The 19,554-nt window shown below is 31.7% G+C and overlaps 1 protein-coding gene across 6 annotated transcripts in view; it reads right to left on the bottom strand.

Moving 5' to 3' along the window:
* The window catches only part of LRRIQ3 (leucine rich repeats and IQ motif containing 3), a 225,410-nt gene that overhangs the window by 171,722 nt on the left and 34,134 nt on the right, over positions 1 to 19,554 (bottom strand). For 5 of the 6 annotated variants that reach the window (XM_051999420.1, XM_051999418.1, XM_051999417.1 and 2 more), the window contains exons 2-3: positions 18,261 to 18,512; positions 15,915 to 16,238 (exon numbers count right to left, since the gene is read on the bottom strand). In XM_051999420.1, the coding sequence (XP_051855380.1) occupies positions 15,915 to 16,238; positions 18,261 to 18,512 (576 nt within the window). Of the gene's footprint in view, positions 1 to 15,914; positions 16,239 to 18,260; positions 18,513 to 19,554 lie in introns of those variants that run through there. The other variant, XM_051999421.1, reaches the window with a different exon arrangement.

Genomic DNA, 19,554 nt, shown 5'->3' with positions numbered 1-19,554 from the left:
GAACAAAAAACTTACAGACTCCAAAACTAGTTCTGAAGACAAGCAAGAAAAGCCTAAACCTAAGGAAAATTCCTTCTTTAATCTAGGAGTAGAACTCAAATTAAATATAAAATAAAGCTAAAAGCTGATAAAGCAGCAGGGAAAATGAGCAAACAAAAGAAACAACAGCAAAGAACCTGATGGTAAAAAAGTTGCTAAGGTGATGGGAAAAAATCAACACACAAACCCAAATGATGACAATGATGTCAAAGCTACTATAAGCAATGCATCAAAGAATGTGAATTAAATACAAACCCAATAACAATTCTGGCAAGAGCTCAAAAGAAGACTGTAAAAATCAAATCAGAGGGAAAGGAAACATTGGGAAAATAAATGAGAATGATGCAAGAAAATTATGAAAAGAGGATCAACAACTTGCTAAAGGAGGTAAAACATCCACTGAAAAATAAGATTCCTTAAGAAGAAAAATTGGCCAAATGGAAAAAGTACAAAAATTCACTGAGAAAAATACTTCCTCAAAAATTAGAATTGGTCAAGAAGGAGAAAATGAATCCAGAAAAACTAAAAAATAATAGAATGAAATTATTTTTTTAAAGTAGAATAAAATTTGAAATGTCTTATAGGAAAAACAAATGAACTGAAAAACAGATCCCAAAGAGATGATTTAAGAATTATTGGGCTACTTAAAATCCATAATTTTTAAAGATGCTAGATATCATATTTCAAGGAATTATCAAACAAAATTGTTGATATTTTGGAAACAGAGGTTAAAATAAAATTGAAAGAACCTACCATTCATCTCCTGAAAGATTTTCCAAAATGAAAATTTCCAGAAAATAAAAGCCAACTTCCAAAGTTTCCAGGTCAAGGAGAAAACATTTCAAATAATCAGAAAGGAACAATTCAAATATTGTGAAACCACAGTCAGTCCACACAACATTTAGCCAGTCTTACATTAAATGAGCAGAAAATTTGGTATATGATATTCTGTTTGCAATAAGAATAACTTTATCTAGCAGTATTGAGTCTTAGCCCTTGAGAGGGGAAAAAATGTATATCCAATGAAATAAAAGACTTTCAATCTCTTGACAAGAGGTCCACAGATGACATGAAAATTTCATTGTCAAATATTAGATTTAAAGCAATCATTGAAAAATCAACATGAAAGAGAAGTCATGAAGGAATCAATAATGCTAAAATGTTTCTATTCCTATATAATAAGATAATAATTGTAACTCCTATGAATTTTATCATTTATTGGTTTAAAAGAAGTACAAATAGAAGGTAGAGATATGAAAAGACTATTCTGGGATGATATAAAAAATTTAAGTTGTCAAAAAGAGGGATGCATGGAGAGAAGAGATAAGGGAGAGAAACAACAGAGATAGGAAGGGAGAGAAGGAAGATTTTTTAAATAGAGGAGGAAATGGGAGGGTTACAGGAACTCTTGAACTTTACTCTCATCAAAATTGGTTTAAAGAGGAAAAGATATACACACTTCTTTTGGATAAAAAATTTTTCTTACCAACAAAGAGATAGTGTGGGAAGGAAATAAGAAATGCGGAAAGAGACTAATGGATAGAGCGCAAATTAAAGAAGGCAATAGTCAGAAGCAAAATAGATTTTTGAAAAGGGAAAGAGGAGGGACATATACAAAGGGGATGGAAGGAAATGTACAGTAATCATAAATATGGATTCAGGAAAAATGAGAAATAGAAGCATATATAAAATAATTTTACAAATGCATATGTAAAATTATTCTATGCATACTCAAGAAACACATTAAAAATAAATTTTACATATATGTATGTTCTTGTCTAATGTAAGCCCTCGCTAAGATAAGGGTTGGGGGAAGGGAATTTTATAGATATAGATATAGATATAGATATAGATATAGATATAGATATATGTATGTATGTATATTACATGATAATTTCACTGTATTTTTTGAAAGGAATAGTTTGTGCATAATAGATTTGTGGTTTCATGAACATATATTTTTATATTATGTTAAATATAAATGTGAATGTGAAATGATTGAACTAACCATAAAATGTAAGTGGATAGCAGAAAGAATTTAAAAACTAGAAACTAGTAACATTATTTAGAAGAAACACTTGAAGTAGAAGAACTCACACAGATTAAAAATAGGGGCACATATTAAAAATAAATACTGGAGCAGACTATTGCATTCAAACTAAGTTTAAAAAAATAGCAGGGGTAGCAAAACAATAGCAAAAATAGGTTTAATTAAATAAGTATAATTAATAAATTAATTACATTTTTAAAAAGTTAAACAGGGAAAACATATCATGCTAAAAAGTATAATGAAGTAACAACAATTCTAAACACATATGCACCAAATGGTATAGCATCAAAATTAAATGTTTTAAGAGAAAGTAGATACTAAAACTATTGAGGATTCCATTACCCTTTTAAAACTAGAAAAATAGAACCAAAAATAAACAAGAAAAAAGTTAGAGAGATAAATAGAAATTTTTTAAAGTGAGATATGAGAGACCTTTGGAGAAAACTGAATGGGAACAGAAAGGATTATACTTTTTCTCAACTGTACATGGTACCTTCACAAAAATTGACTATATAATTAAGGCATAAAAATTTCACAACATAGTGCAGAAATGCAAAAACAAAAGATATACTTTTCAAATTATAATGCAATAAAATTATATTCAGAAAAGGGATGTGGGAACATAAAATTAATTGGAAATTAAATAAATTTATTTCCAAGAATGAATGAATCAAAAAACAAATTATAAAAACAATCAATCATTTCTTTAAAATAGAAAAAATGAAACAATGTACCAAAATATATGATGTAGTCAAAGAAAATATTTAAAGAGAATTTTTATCTCTAAACATTTTCATCATGAAAAACACATTTCATCACTTTTCATCATCTCTAAACACTTTCATAAACACATCAACATAGAGAGAAGGTATACAACTAAAAAATCTAGAAAAAAGAAAATTAAACTCCCCAAATAAAACACTAAATTGGAAATCCTGAAAGTCAAAGGAGAGATTAAATAAATTTTAAATTGAGAAAACCATCAAACATATAAAAATAGAAGAGGATTTCATGGGGAGGGGGAAATTAGATAAACCACTGGTTAATTTGATATAATGAAAGAAAGCAGAAAATCAAATTACCAATATCAAAAATTAGGAGTTAATTTATGACCAATGAAGATGGAATTAAAATGACTATTATTAGCTATCTGTCCAATTATAGGCTAATAAGTATCACAATATAAATGAAATGGTAATTTACAAAAAGAATAGAACAGGAAATAGAATATTTAAAATAATCCTCTTAAAAAAAAGTTTTTAACAATCCATAAATAATCTCCCTAACAGAAAAATCAGATGGATTTAAAAGTGAATTTTATTATTAAGTATAATTTACACCAAAATTGCATGGCTTAATATGAGGAAAATTATCAGCATAATAGACCATATCAATAACAAAATCAAGAAAAATATCATTTGTGAACACTGACTCAAAATTTTTAAACAAAAATTCTTATCAACAGTTTACAGTGATTTATCCAGAAATCACTGATAATGATTAACTGGGGTTTATATCAAGGATACAAGGACAATTCAGCATTAGAAAAAAATCATCATGATCATATTTAAAAATAAATCATCTAAAACTACATGATTACCTCCATAAATGCAGAAAAGTCTCTGACAAAGAACAACACTTTTTTATGTTAAACAAACAAACCTAAAAAGATAGGCATAGAAGGCTCTATTTTTAATATCATGAAAAGCATCTATCTAAAATTTTTTAAAAATAATTATGAAATGGGGTAGTAGAATCATTTTTAATAAATACTAGAATAAGCAAGAATTTCCATATTCCTTGTTATTTTTTATATGGTTCAGGCAATACTAGGGACGGCAAAGAATAACAGAAAAGAATGAAATGTATAAAAGTAGACAAAATATTTAGAACATAAAACTGTTTTCTGGAAATATGGTGGTTTACTTGGAAAATCCTATAAAACAATAAAAATGTTAATTGAGAAGATAGCTTCAAGAAAGTCACAGGCTACAAAATAAATCTTCAAAAATCAACATCATTCCTATTAAATAATATCAAAACACAAGAAGTAGTAATAAAAAGGAAAATTCCATTCTGAAATAATGACAAAATACATAAACTACCTATGATCAACCTTCAAAAGCACACAAAAGATTTGTATAGATTCAGTTACAAATTATTCCTTTAAAGAAATAAAGAACATAGACAAACCCTTAGTAAATCTGATTTAAAAAAGGAAAGAGGAAAATCAAATTGTTAGTCTTAAAAATGAAAAGGGAGAACTCGCCACTAACGAAGAGGAAATTAGAGCAATAATTAGGAGTTACTTTGCCCAACTTTATGCCAATAAATTCGACAACTTAAATGAAATAGAAGAATACCTCCAAAAATATAGCTTGCCCAAACTAACAGAGGAAGAAGTAAATATCCTAAACAGTCCCATCTCAGAAAAAGAAATAGAACAAACTATCAATCAACTCCCTAAGAAAAAATCCCCAGGACCAGATGGATTTACATGTGAATTCTACCAAACATTTAAAGAACAATTAACTCCAATGCTAAATAAACTATTTGAAAAAATAGGGATTGAAGGAGTCCTACACCAAACTCCTTTTATAACACAGACATGGTACTGATACCTAAACCAGGTAGGCTGAAAACAGAGAAAGAAAATTATAGACCAATCTCCCTAATGAATATTGATGCTAAAATCTTAAATAAAATATTAGCAAAAAGATTACAGAAAATCATCCCCAGGATAATACACTATGACCAAGTAGGATTTATACCAGGAATGCAGGGCTGGTTCAATATTAGGAAAACTATTAGCATAATTGACTATATCAATAACCAACCAAACAAAAACCATATGATCATCTCAATAGATGCAGAAAAAGCATTTGATAAAATCCAACATCCATTCCTAATAAAAACACTTGAGAGCATAGGAATAAATGGACTTTTCCTTAAAATAGTCAGGAGCATATATTTAAAACCATCAGTAAGCATCATATGCAATGGGGAAAAACTGGAACCTTTTCCAGTAAGATCTGGAGTGAAGCAAGGTTGCCCACTATCACCATTATTATAATATCGTATTAGAAACACTAGCCTCGGCAATAAGAGTCGAGAAAGATATTAAAGGAATTAGAGTAGGCAATGAGGAAACCAAACTATCACTCTTTGCAGATGATATGATGGTATACCTAGAGAACCCCAGAGATTCTACTAAAAAGCTATTAGAAATAATTCATAATTTTAGCAAAGTAGCTGGCTACAAAATAAATCCCCATAAATCCTCAGCATTTTTATACATCACCAACAAAACCCAACAGCAAGAGATACAAAGAGAAATTCCATTCAGACTAACTGTTGATACCATAAAATATTTGGGAATCTATCTACCAAAGGAAAGTCAGGAATTATATGAGCAAAATTATAAAAAAGTCTCTACACAAATAAAGTCAGACTTAAATAATTGGAAAAATATTAAGTGCTCTTGGATCGGCTGAGCGAACATAATAAAGATGACAATACTCCCTAAACTAATCTATTTATTTAGTGCTATACCAATCAGACTTCCAAGAAAATATTTTAATGATCTAGAAAAAATAACAACAAAATTCATATGGAACAATAAAAAGTCGAGAATCTCAAGGGAATTAATGAAAAAAAAAAATCAAATGAAGGTGGCCTAGCTGTACCTGATCTAAAATTATATTATAAAGCAGCAGTCACCAAAACCATTTGATATTGGCTAATAAGATTAAATAAATAATAAATCCACTAAATATAATTAAATATAATTAAATATAATTAAATAAGATTAAATAAATAATAAATCCACTAAATAGATTAGTGGATCAGTGGAATAGGTTAGGTTCACAAGACAGAATAGTCAACTATAGCAATCTAGTGTTTGAGAAACCCAAAGCCCCTAACTTCTGGGATAAGAATTCATTATTTGATAAAAACTGCTGGGATAATTGGAAATTAGTATGGCAGAAATTAGGCATGGACCCACACTTAACACCATATACCAAGATAAGATCAAAATGGGTCCATGACCTAGGCATAAAGAACGAGATTATAAATAAATTAGAGGAACATAGAATAGTTTATCTCTCAGACTTGTGGAAGAGAAAGAAATTTGTGACCAAAGATGAACTAGAGACTATTACTGATCACAAAATAGAAAATTTTGATTAAAAATCAAATTAAATTAAAAAGCCTTTGTACAAATAAAACTAATGCAAACAAGATTAGAAGGGAAGCAACAAACTGGGAAAACATCTTCACAGTTAAAGGTTCTGATAAAGGCCTCATTTCCAAAATATATAGAGAACTGACTCAAATTTATAAGAAATCAAGCCATTGTCCAATTGATAAATGGTCAAAGGATATGAACAGACAATTTTCAGAGGATGAAATTGAAACTATTACCACTCATATGAAAGAGTGTTCCAAATCATTATTGATCAGAGAAATGCAAATTAAGACAACTCTGAGATACCACTACACACCTGTCAGATTGGCTAAGATGACAGGAAAAAATAATGATGAATGTTGGAGGGGATGCGGGAAAACTGGGACACTATTGCATTGTTGGTGGAGAAATCCAACCATTCTGGAGAGCAATCTGGAATTATGCCCAAAAAATTATCAAATTGTGCATACCCTTTGATCCAGCAGTGCTTATATCCCAAAGAAATACTAAAGAAGGGAAAGGGACCTGTATGTGCCAAAATGTTTGTGGCAGCCCTGTTTTGTAGTGGCTAGAAACTGGAAAATGAATGGATGCCCATCAATTGGAGAATGGCTGGGTAAATTGTGGTATATGAATGTTATGGAATATTATTGTTCTGTAAGAAATGACCAGCAGGATGAATACAGAGAGGACTGGCGAGACTTACATGAACTGATGCTAAGTGAAATGAGCAGAACCAGGAGATCATTATACACTTCGACAACGATATTGTATGAGGACATATTTTGATGGAAGTGGATTTCTTTGACAAAGAGACCTGAGTTTCAATTGATAAATGACGGACAAAAGCAGCTACACCCAAAGAAAGAACACTGGGAAACGAATGTGAACTATCTGCATTTTTGTTTTTCTTCCCGGGTTATTTTTACCTTCTGAATCCAATTCTCCCTGTGCAACAAGAGAACTGTTCGGTTCTGCAAACATATATTGTATCTAGGATATAATGCAACATATCTAACATATATAAAACTGCTTGCCATCTACGGGAGGGGGTGGAGGGAAAAATCGGAACAGAAATGAGTGCAAGGGATAATGTTGTAAAAAAATTACCCTGCCATGGATTCTGTCAATATAAAGTAATTGTTAAATAAAATTTAAAAAAAAAAGAAAGAAAGAAAGAAAGAACAATCTAAATAGCTGGAGGAATATTCAGTGCTCATTTCTAGGTTGTGCCAATAAAAATAAAATGGCACTCCTACCAAAATTAATTTATTTTTAATGTTATATTAATGAAATTCTCAAAAGGATACTTTACAAAACTTGATAAATAATAATGAAATTAACTTAAAAAAAAGATCTAGAATAACAAGGGAAATTATGAAAAGAAGTAAGGCTTATAGAAAAATACCACTTTCACATTTCAAGCTATATTATAAAGTAGCAGTCATCCAAACCATCTGGTACAGATTAAAGAACAGAGATAGAAATCAATGGGTTCAATGAGACAAGAGAGAGTTGATAAAGCCCTGGAATTCAGTGTTTGATAACGTTAGGATGAGCATAAATTACTTAGGGAAAAACTCCCTATTTAATAATAAAAAAAGCAAGCTGCAGTCTGGCAAATATTAGGCTTAGACCAATACCTTAAACCCCACTCCACAATATATTCTACATGGATATATTATTTTATTTTAATATACTATTTTAATATTAAAGATCATACAAGAAATGATTTTAAAAATGATAAAAGATTGTGAACCTCTCAAAGATAGGACTAGGAACTAATATTCTTAACCAAACAAGATATAACGGTAATTACAACAGATAAAATAGATAACTAATCATATGAAACTGAAAAGTTTCTGTATAGACAATATTAATGGGTCTCTGATATGCATATGTATACATAGCTATAAATACATGCATGTGTGTATATGCATACATACATATGTAATATGTATATGTATACATATATAGTTATTTGTCCTATACATATATGTATGTGGAGAGAGAGAACACTGAATATACTTGCAGCTGTTTAAATTGTTCCTTCTTGAAGTCCTACCAAATTCCTTTTAAGACACAGATATGGTTGCTGATACCTAAACCAGGAAGAGCCAAAACAAAGAAAGAAAATTATAGACCAATTTCCCTAATCAATATTGATGCAAAAATCTTAAATAAAATATTAGTAAAGAGATTACAGAAATTTATCACCAGGATAATACACTGTGACCAACTAGGATTTATACCAGGAATTCAGAGCTGGTCATTATCAGGAAAACTTTCAGCATAATTGAGCTTATCAATAACAAAACTAACAAATCATATTATTATCTTAGCAGATGCAAAAAAAAAAAGCAGTTGACAAAGTACAACATCCATGTCTAATAAAAACTCTAAATAGAGTAGGAATACATAGAATTTTCCTTAAAATGATAAGTAACATCGATCTAAAACCATTAGCAAGCATTATATGTAATGGGGATAAGTTAGAAGCATTCTTGATAAGATCATGGATAAATCAGAGATGTTCATTATCACTACTATTATTCAATACCATTTTAGAAATGCTAACTTTAGCAATTAATAAATGAAAAAAATCAAAGGAACTGGAGTAGGCAATGAAGAAAGAAAACTATTACTCATTGTAGATAAAATATTTTTTTAAATCCTAGAGAATCAACTGCAAGATTACTTTAAATAATTAACAATTTCAGCAAAATTGCAGAATATTAAAAGTACCCACATTAATCATCAGCATTTCTATAAATTATCAACAAAGACCAGCAGCAAGAGATAAAAAGAGAAATTCCATTTAAAATAACCGTAGACAATATAAAATATTTGGGAATCTATCTGCCAAGACAAACCCAGGAAATATCTGAACACAATTGTGAAACACTTTTCACACAAATAAATTCAGGTCTGAACAACTGAAAATATCAATCACTCATAGGTTGGCTGAGCTAATATAATAAAAATGACAATTATAATCTCAAATATTCTACTTGTTCAATGTCATACCAATCAAACTTCCAAGAAATTATTTCATAGAGCTAAAAAAAACTAATAACAAAATTCATCTGGAAGAACAAAAGATCAAAAATATGAAGGGAACTAATAAAAGAAATGCAGAGGAACATGGCTTACCAGATCTAAAACTATATTATAAAACAGCAATCATCAAAACCATTTGGTACATGGCTAAGAAATAGAGTACTTGATCAGTAGAACAGATTAGGCTCATAAGACACAATAATTAGTGACTACAAAGTGCTTGATAAACCCAAAGAACCCAGCCTCTGGGTTCTCACCCACTTGACTCACCACTTGACAAAAATTGCTAGGAAAACTGGAAAACTATATGGCAGAAACTAGGCATAGACCAACATTTAACACCCTATACCAAGATAAGGGTGATAAGCAAATTAATCAACCAAGGGATAGTTTACCTATCAGATCTTTGGAGAAGGGAGGAATTTATGACTAAACAAGAAATAGGAAACATTATAAAATGCAGAATGGATAATTTTGATTACATTAATTTTAAAAGGCTTTACACAAACAAGACCAATGCAGCCAAGATTAGAAGGGAAGCAAAAAGCTGGGAAACAATTTTTAGAGCCAGTATTTCTTTAAAAAAAATTATATATATAAAGCCTCATTTCTAAAATATATAGAGTGTGTTGTGATATGGGAGCCACCTACCAGTGGCTGCTGGAGATCTAACTCAGATCTGTAGAATGGATCTCTTCATGTGAGAGGATGACAGTAATACAAGAAGACTGAGAGGCAGTTGCTGTTCTCTGACCTCCCCACTGAGAGGCTATTGCATTGTCTGATCTCTTTCCTCTTCCCTCTGCCTCCAATTTATTTCATTCCCAATCCACAAGGAATATCTGCAATGGCTGCTTTGCAACTCCTTCAAATTTATGATTCACAGCTGTGGAGGCTCTCAGAGAATTGACTTGCCCCTTCACCCAAGTATGGTCCTTAACAAGAGTGAGTCAAATGTATAAGACTACAAGTCATTCCCCAATTGACAAATGGTCAAAGTCTATGAATAGTTAATTTTCAAATGAAGAAATTAAAGTCATTCTATATTCATATGGAAAAATTCTCTAAATCACAATTTATTAGAGAAATGCAAATTAAAACTACTCTTGAGGTATCACTTCATACCTCTCAGATTGGCAAAGATAACATGAAAACATAATGTTTTTGGAAGTTATGTGGGGAAACTGGAATGCTAATGCATTATTGGTGGAGTTGTGAAAGGATCCAACCATTGTGGAGAGCAATTTGGAACTATACCCAAAGGGCTATTACACTGTGCACAGCCTTTGATCCCATCTCACTCCTGGATCTGTATGCCAAAGAGATCATAAAAGAGGAGAAAGGACTCACATGTGCAAAAGAAGGAAGGACCCTCAGGTGCAAAAAAGCAGCAGCTCTTTTTGTGGCAGCAAAGAATTGGAAACTGAGTGGATGCCCATCAATTGGGGAATGGCTCAATATATTATGGTATATGAATGTAATGGAATATTATTGTTTTATAGGAAATGATAAGCTGGATAATTTCAGAAAAGCCTAAAAAAACTTACATGAACTGATGCTGAGTGAAGTGAGCAGAAGTAGAATATTGTATACAGTAACAGCAAGATTATGTGAGGATCACCTATGATAGAGTTAGCTCTTCGCAGCAATACAGTGATCCCAGACAATTCCATTAAACTTGAAATATAAAATGTCATCCACAACAAAAAAGAGAGAGGTATGCTCCAGAATGAATATCAAAGCATACTATTTTCACCTTTTTTCTCTCATGCTTTTTTTCTTTTGTTCCGATTTTTTTTTTCATAACATGACTAATATGGAAATGTTTAAAATGATTCTACATGTACAACTTATGTCAAATTGCTTGCTTCTTGGTGAGGAGGGAGATGAGGGAAAAAGAAAAAATTTTGAAACTCAAATTCCTACAAAAATGAATATTAAAAACTATCTTTACATATAACTAAAAAATTTAAATACTAGTGAAATTTTCCCAAAAAAAATAATAAATAGTTTTTTTTTCTTTAAAAGAGCAATTCTTAATTAAATCTATGAAGGGTGTGTTTGTGTGTGTCTGTGTGTGTCTGTGTGTGTCTGTGTGTGTCTGTGTGTGTGTGTGTATTCTTTTAGAATGTAATTCTCAAGTGCCTCATGAATTTTTAAGGCAGGATTTAGTTTTATCTATGAATGGAACATAGTCACATATGGAAAATGCCAATCAAATCAAACTGGAATTTTATTTCACACCCTCTAAATTTGCTAAATTTACCAAAAAATAGCAATAATCAGTTTTGAAGGGTTTACAGAAAGATACACATTCTAATCCATTGTTGATGGTAGTATGAAAAGGTACAACTATTTTGCAAAAAAGCAATTTCAAAATATGAAAAATTAAGTGACCAAAGTATATCCTATGAACTAAAGACTCCATTACTGGGCTTATACCCTATGGGGGAAAAACACCCGGTGTTTTCCAAAATATTTGTAGCAGCACTTTTTGTGATAGCTAGGAAATGGATGCAGAGACAATGACCATAAGGGGGAAATGAGTAAACAAATTGTGTTACATGAATGTAATGTAATATTTACTGTGATGTATGAAATAATGTGCATAATGTATACAGAGAAGATGGAAAGAGCTCTATGAATTGGAGAATCAAGTAAACAAAGCCAAGAAAACAATATACAAAGGGACATAATAATTACTTTTTTTCTCTTTTTTTAATATTAGTCAATAAGATAAGGTGCAAGGCAGTACATTAAACTTGTTATGGTTTGCATTTCTCTAATCAGTAATGATCAGTATTAATTAAATATTAATTTCTCATGGGTAGGTTGAACCAATATAACAAAGATGACAATTATACCTAAATTAATATATTTATTTAGCACTATATTAATCAAACTAGCAACAATTCTTTAATATAGCTAGAAAAAAATAACAAAATTCATCTGGAAGAACAGATCATCAAGAATGTCATGAGAATCAATGCAAAAAGAGTGAAGAAAATTAGCCTAGCCATATTAGACCTCCAACTATATTATAAAGTGATAATTATTAAAACAATCTGGTACTAAGAAATAGAATGGTGGATCAGTGGAATAGATTAGGTATCTAATACACAATAGCAAATGATCATACAAATCTAGAATATAAATTCTAGAATAAATTCGTAGAAATAAACCCAAAGACCCAAGCTTTTAGAACAAAAACTTATTATTTGACAAAAATGCTGGGAAAACTAGAAAATAATAAGACAGAAACTAGGTATAGAAAAACAAAATATCTCACAGGCTATAAGAAGATAAAGTCAAAATGGATACATGATGTACACAGAAAAGGTGATGCCAAAAATTAGAATTAATATTACCTCTTTTGTATTGTTTTTTAATCCTGTAGACATTTTCAAACTATATTTTAATATGGTTTGGCCACACTCAGGAATTTTGTGGTAGCCTGGTGCAGTGAGGTGGACATTTCTATCTTAGTTTATATTACAAAGAAATAATAATCAAGCATAATTGAAACTTATTAAAAGCCAGAATGCCTAACTGAACAGAATAAGTACATAAAAGTCAGGAGAAAATTAGCATGGTTGGAACACTTTACAAAAATAATAAAGGAGAGAAACATTTATGTGAGTAGAGGATATTTTTTAGTTTCTGGTTAAATTGAAAAATTCTGGCAGAAATTAGGTTTCGACTAACATTCACACCATATACCATAATAATATCCAAAAGCATCTAAATATAACAGTATTTAAATATAAAAAGTCAGGTATTAAACAAATTAGAAGACATTTGGAATGAGATATCTTTTATAACTCTGGAAAGAGTTCTTGACAAAATAAGATATAGTAAGGTTCACAAACACAAAATACCCAATTCTGATTACATTATTCTTTTAAATCACAAATAAAATCAATGATGTTAAAATTTGAAAAGGACCTAGAAACTGTTTTTTTAAAGGCTTTAAGGTTCACTTTTCTATATAAATATATCAGCTATATGAATACAGAATTTTATTTTAAATTGCTGGCTAAATTGTAAAATTCTGGCAGAAACTAGGTTTTGACTAACATCTCACAGCATATACCATAACAAGTTCCAAAAGCATACATGATCTAAATATAAAAAGTCAGGTATAGAGGGCCACAAACAGTGGGGAAACTCTGGGTGAGGTATAATACCTGTCAGCCCAGAGGGAACCTGCTAACAATGTCTGATTCAGCTCCCTAAGGGCTCTCAACTTTCCTGAGAAGTCAGGAGGTGGTGACAACCTGTGCTGTGATTGAAGCAAAGTGATACCAGGTGGAGAGTGATACAGATGTCAATCTACATACAATAGCAGGTTGTTTATAATAACGTATATACACATGCCCAGTATTGTTTTGGTTACATAAAGGTAGGAGGGTATATAAAGGAGAAAGAACTTGGAATAAATGGACTCTCTATTTCCACCATCCTCAGAGTCTCGCCTTATCACTCCTCCACTAAGACAGTATATGTTTTAATCACCTCAGCATGGGGGCTCTAGAAAGCAGGACACAACAGTCAGATTTTAAACAAATTAGAAGAGATTTGGAATTATATATCTTTTATAACTCTAAAAGAGTTCTTGACAAAATAAGGTACAGAAAGGTTCACAAAACACAAAATACCCAATTTTGATTACATTATTTTTTAACTCACAAATAAAATCAGTGATGTTAAAATTTGACAAGAATCTATGAACTGTTTTTTAAAGGCTTTAAAGTGTACTTTTCTATATAGATTTGTCATCTATGAGGATATTTATTGTTTTTTTTAAACAAATACAAATAAATAAATGGACAAAGAAGATAGGCAGTTAGGCAAAGAATGTCAAGTTTTTGATCACATAAAAAATTTTCCAAATCACAAATAAATTAATTGCACATTAAAACAATGAGCACCCAGAAATCTGAAAAAGACAATAAAAAAGAAAAATGGCCAATCTTGATGTATATGAGAATAAACACAACATATTGATTCATCTTGGTAGAGCTATGATTTGATTTAACAAATCTCAAAAACAGTTTGGATCTAAAGGTGAAAAATCACCAATGCTTGTCTATCCTTGGAAACAGTAAAACCACTTGTACGTCTTCTACTACAAAGAGAGCAAAGACAGTGAGAAAATATCTTTATGTAAAAAGTATTCATAGCTGCTTTTTTTGTTGAAGCAACCCAAAGGAGCGTCCATCAATTGGGGAATAATTGCACAAATTCTGGTTTGTGAATGTGAATGATGAAAGGTACAGTTTATCATGGCTTCCTCTGAGCCATGTTCTGAGGACACAGAGAGGAAAAAGGGAGCCTGTAACTCAAGGGGCTCAGGCTCTAATGGGGGAAACAGTGTGTGGCTCATGGTGTATCCCAGAACCCTCAGGGTCTCCCATCCTGGGGCAGGCCCTAATCTCAGGCCCTCGAGAGCCAATGGGAGAAGTGGAAAAGGGCTGGGTCGAGGGAGAAGCTCAGCAGGGTGGGGGAGTGCGCCCATTGGCGAGCTGGGGATCCCTCCATCGGACCAGGGAGCCCCGGGGGGCTCAAGGGCCTGAGGAGGGGGACAGCAGTATGCAGGGAAGATCTTCCTGCATTCTATCTACACCTAAATGCCAGATTTGTAGACAGACATGAGGAAAGATATGTTTAGAGAGAAACATGGGGTGTGGGTATAGATACAGACTAGAGGGATACTGATATGTAACCACCAATATTAATCTGTCTCTTAAACAATCCTTCTGCCCAATTCAGTAATTAAAAAAAAAAATAGTAGTAGTAGTACTAGTAGTAGTGAGGAGAAGAATGAAGAGGAAGAGGAGGAAGAAGATGAGGAGAAGGAGAAAGAGGAAGAGGAAGAGGAAGAGGAGGAAGAGGAGGAGGAGGAAGAGGAGCAGCAGGAGAAAAAGGAAGAGAACTGAAAAGAAATCACTCACTATATCACCCCATAGTCTAGTAAAACAAATTCCCATGGTAACAGCTGGACTCTGCTTATTTATTACCAGGTAAGACTTAAAGAAAATTATTTATACTCGTGATATCAAAAAAGATAAAAGCAAAGAGAGGAGGACTTTAATTTTTTTCTAAAAGAACGAACTATAGCTGACAGATTTCAAAAGTAAGTCTTATTTATGCTGTTATATGTGAAAATATTTCATTATGAATTTTTACCAAGTTAATAATAATAAATACTAATAAAGGCTAATTAAGAATAGGCAGCGATATGCCTTACACCTACTAAGAGTCTAATAAAATATTGTAAAATGGAATTAAATGTAATTAGTCCTATCTTTTCCTTCCTCCTGCATTCTCACTGATTCAAAGCTATTCTTTTAGGTCCAATTAGATTTCTTTGAGCCAGAAACTTTTAACAACTTTCATAGTTTTTACAAAACTATTAGTAACATTCTCAATAATTTATGATTCCTTATATAATTGATTAAAATAGCTTTGGAGTTTCCATAATTTCAGTACATTATTCAAAACTGAAGTCACTGCTAATTTCTTTATGTATATATTCAAAATAATCAACTATGGTTGCCAAAACAAGATGCTCACCTTTACCAGTACTGGAGTGATATCACAGAAAAGGTGTTTGCTAAGTGTTTTGAATCTTTCAGGAAGTTCCCAATTCTCTATTATTTCTTCATCAGAAACCACAAAATTGTCCAGGAGTTTGAGTGACCATATGCTATTAACTATCACATGTCTATAACCTTTTTTTAGGCTCACTGGGCAGTCGTATAGAGTGAGGGCAATCAGGTTCTGGCAGGCCGATAATGAACACACATTCTTTAGTTTTACAAATGAATTATCATGGAGATATAAAAGTTTTAATTGCTTCATTGCACTCCAAAATGTCCTATCTGGTACAATTCTTATCTGAAATAACAATGAAATACAAAATTTGAAATTAATTTAATGACATATTTCCTATAAAATGTACAAGAGTAGCCATGTCTTGGCTTATAAAGTACCCATACTTGATTAGCTTATGTACATAGTACAATAAAACTATGGTGGATAAGAGTTTAGATAAACTGGATTATTTTATTTTTGAGGGTGAAAAGCACCTGAAACCTACATGAAACCACTTAAAACAGAAAAAAAAAATTAGAACATTTTGAGAAAAAAAATTGTGTATATTATAATCATTGAAAATATACAGAATTTGATCATTTTTGTCTATGAAAGTAGACTTTTGAATAGAACATTAGTCATAAAAAGTGAGAAAAATAGGAAAAAACACAATACCTATCTTACCTTTTATACAAAGAAGTTTCATATATACATACATATGCACAAATATGAGTTGAAATCTGGAAATAGATGCAGTATCTAAATTTATAGTAAAACCATGCTTCATTTATTCCTTAGAAATCACCTTTCCAACTAGTGTTTTGTGTGACTACAAATAATCAAGAAGTATTTTATCAAGCAAGTACTCTGTGCCAAGCACAGTGTTAGGAAGGGAGCAGTCCCGACCTTCCAAGAGTTTACAATCAATCCTGAGAGCAATCAGCTAGGGACCTGGTCCTGGAAGGTCTAGGCAGCCCTAGGAAACACAGAGCTCGCATCTAGATTGATCCGATTGACTCTGGTAGCGATTAGTATTCCAGATCAATATGTGAAATCCTAATTTTTTCAAGGCAAAACTAATTTTTTTATGTTTTGTTTTTGTTTTTAAACTGATTTTCAATTGTTCCTGAAAGAGTGTATTTTATGAGCTAAAATACCTGCTTCTCTGATAGAATGTTTTAGGAAAGTAACTGCAACAAGGAGGACATTTTGCTGTCCTTTTGGAAAAAGAGATTCTTGGAAAATTGAAGATTATTTCAAATCTCAGATTAATTAGAGGAAGGCTAATTATCTCAAATGGACACATGCTAGCAGTCACTTGTTTTTTACATTAATTTCAATTACATAAAGAAAGTTATAGCAATGGCAGGCTTTTGAGAACAATGTAAAAAATAAATCAGAAGGCAATTTAAGAAATGGTTCTCTATCTTGAAAACACAAACATATTGGGATGTACCATATAACCTCAGAGCAATAAAGTCAGAGGAGTACTTGTGACTCAGCTAATATAGGGAAGAACTCTGGGGGGTTGAGCTGCAATCCAGAACATTAAGCCAGTGGAAGTAAGTACCCTCCGCCCCCATCCCAGAGCGTCACAGGCTACATAATGTAAGGGATTTCAGAGGTTTTGTCGACCAAGACCCTCATTGGAAAGATGAGAGAAGGAGGCCAAAGGACTCATCCATCTTGCTGGCCAGGATCCCAGGAGGAGTAAAATAGGAGACCCTTAAATTCCCAAGCAAGTGTTCTTTCCAGCGTGCCCACCCAAGATAAGGATTTTGTGTTATATAGGAAAGCCTGATACAGCAAGAGTTGGAGGTAAACTCCAAGACAAGAGGACCTCCTTCTCACACACATTATGTGTATGGTCTCAGTTTTCTGGGCAGTTTCTAGGAATATAAATTGTAGAAAAAAGGTTCAAGCTAAACTGGTGGAATGAGTTTTCTTATCTGGAAATTCTACATGTCAATAAAATCATGGGTCCAGTCCTTATTCCTATCAAACAACAGGACAGGACAGGTGAGGGGAGCATAGGGCAAGTAAGAGAAAAAAGAAAAAACAGAGAGAACAGGAGGGGATTGAAAGGAAGAGGCTTTCAAACTTTTCAATCTATTTTAAGTATAGAATTAAGGATTCAAAATCAATTTAAACGTAAGTAGTTAAATAATGAATATAAATTAAAATAATTAAAATAGCAATCATCTATATTGTCTTACATTTTAAAATAAAACAGTTAATATAAGGAATGTTGAGACATTAAAAGTATTTACATAAAATTCTGTTGAGATAATATGTTTATAAACACAGGTCTGAATTCACCATTACCTGATTTGAATGAAGATCCAATTTAATTAATTGTGTACAGTTCTTAAGTGGAGACATATCCATAATAAAATTTTTGGACAAGATGCATATTTTAAGTGAGCTATAGCATTGAGAAGCTTCCAGTTCATATAAATGCAATCCATGGCGATTTAAAAAAATAAAATCTTGCACATCATTTAACTGGTTTTTACTATTCTCATCTGTGTTTTGAGAGCTAGTCCCTTTTTCTTCTGACTCTCTTCGATGGAACATCTGTAAGTAAAAGAGAGAAGGAGAATTCCTTAAAAGTTTATCTTTTTTTCCTCAATTTTCAAAAGAAATACATTTTAAAATTTTAACATTTTAGTAATAAATAAATATGGCATATGATTGGTTTTGCAAGAATAATAATATACAGCTAAAGAGTTAGGTTATAGTTAAATAGGCAGAAGATACTTTGTTACACAAAAATAGCAAAGTAAAAAATGTACTGAAATTACCTAATAATTTTGTGTCAAAGAAATTTAAATTAGCCCAAATCTAATTACATAGGGAAAAAAATCCTGTCTTATCAATTAAATGAAACCAACTCAAGGGCAGAAAAGGGAACTACTATTTAATTAGAAAATAAAATCAAGAACATTAGTTTGAAATGAAACTTCTGGGAAATTTTAGGTCATATCTAGACAAAAAAAAATATAAGGGGAAGGGAGAACTCTCTAGTAGTTGAAGTAAAACAATGGTTCAGATGATCACTTCTAGGATGTACAAGATGTACAAGTATCATATGACTGACTTCTTTTCAATAACTATTTTCTAACATTCTTTTTTTTATTTTGAATTCCAAATTTTCTCCCTCTTTCTCAGGGAGAAAACAAGCAAACGATATCAATGATGCATGCAAAGTCATGCAAAACATTTCCATCTAACCCATATCACGCAAAATAAAGTGAAAAGAAATCAACATTACTATACTTCAATTTGCACTCAATTCACCAGTTCTCTCTCTGGAGGTGGATAGTGTTTTTCATCATGAGGCCTTTGGAATTGTCTTGGATCACTGTATTGATCAGAGTAGCCACGTCTTTCACAATTGCTCATCATTACAAGATTGCTGCTATTGTGCACAATGATCTTCACTTTACATTGGTTCATATAGGTCTTGCCATGTTTGTCTGAAACCATCCCTCCCTTGTCATTACTTATTCATATGCTGCGAGCTGCTTAGAATAAGGCCTTCAATGTCTGATTCTTTGCAATCACAAATAGACCTGCTCTAAATATCTTAATACACAGAAGTCTTTTTTCATTTTAT

Source organism: Antechinus flavipes, chromosome 4 (assembly GCF_016432865.1).
Source record: "Antechinus flavipes isolate AdamAnt ecotype Samford, QLD, Australia chromosome 4, AdamAnt_v2, whole genome shotgun sequence".
Lineage (NCBI taxonomy): Eukaryota > Metazoa > Chordata > Mammalia > Dasyuromorphia > Dasyuridae > Antechinus > Antechinus flavipes.
Note: the sequence above shows the minus strand (reverse complement) of the source record. Positions and strands in the feature narration are given on the sequence as shown.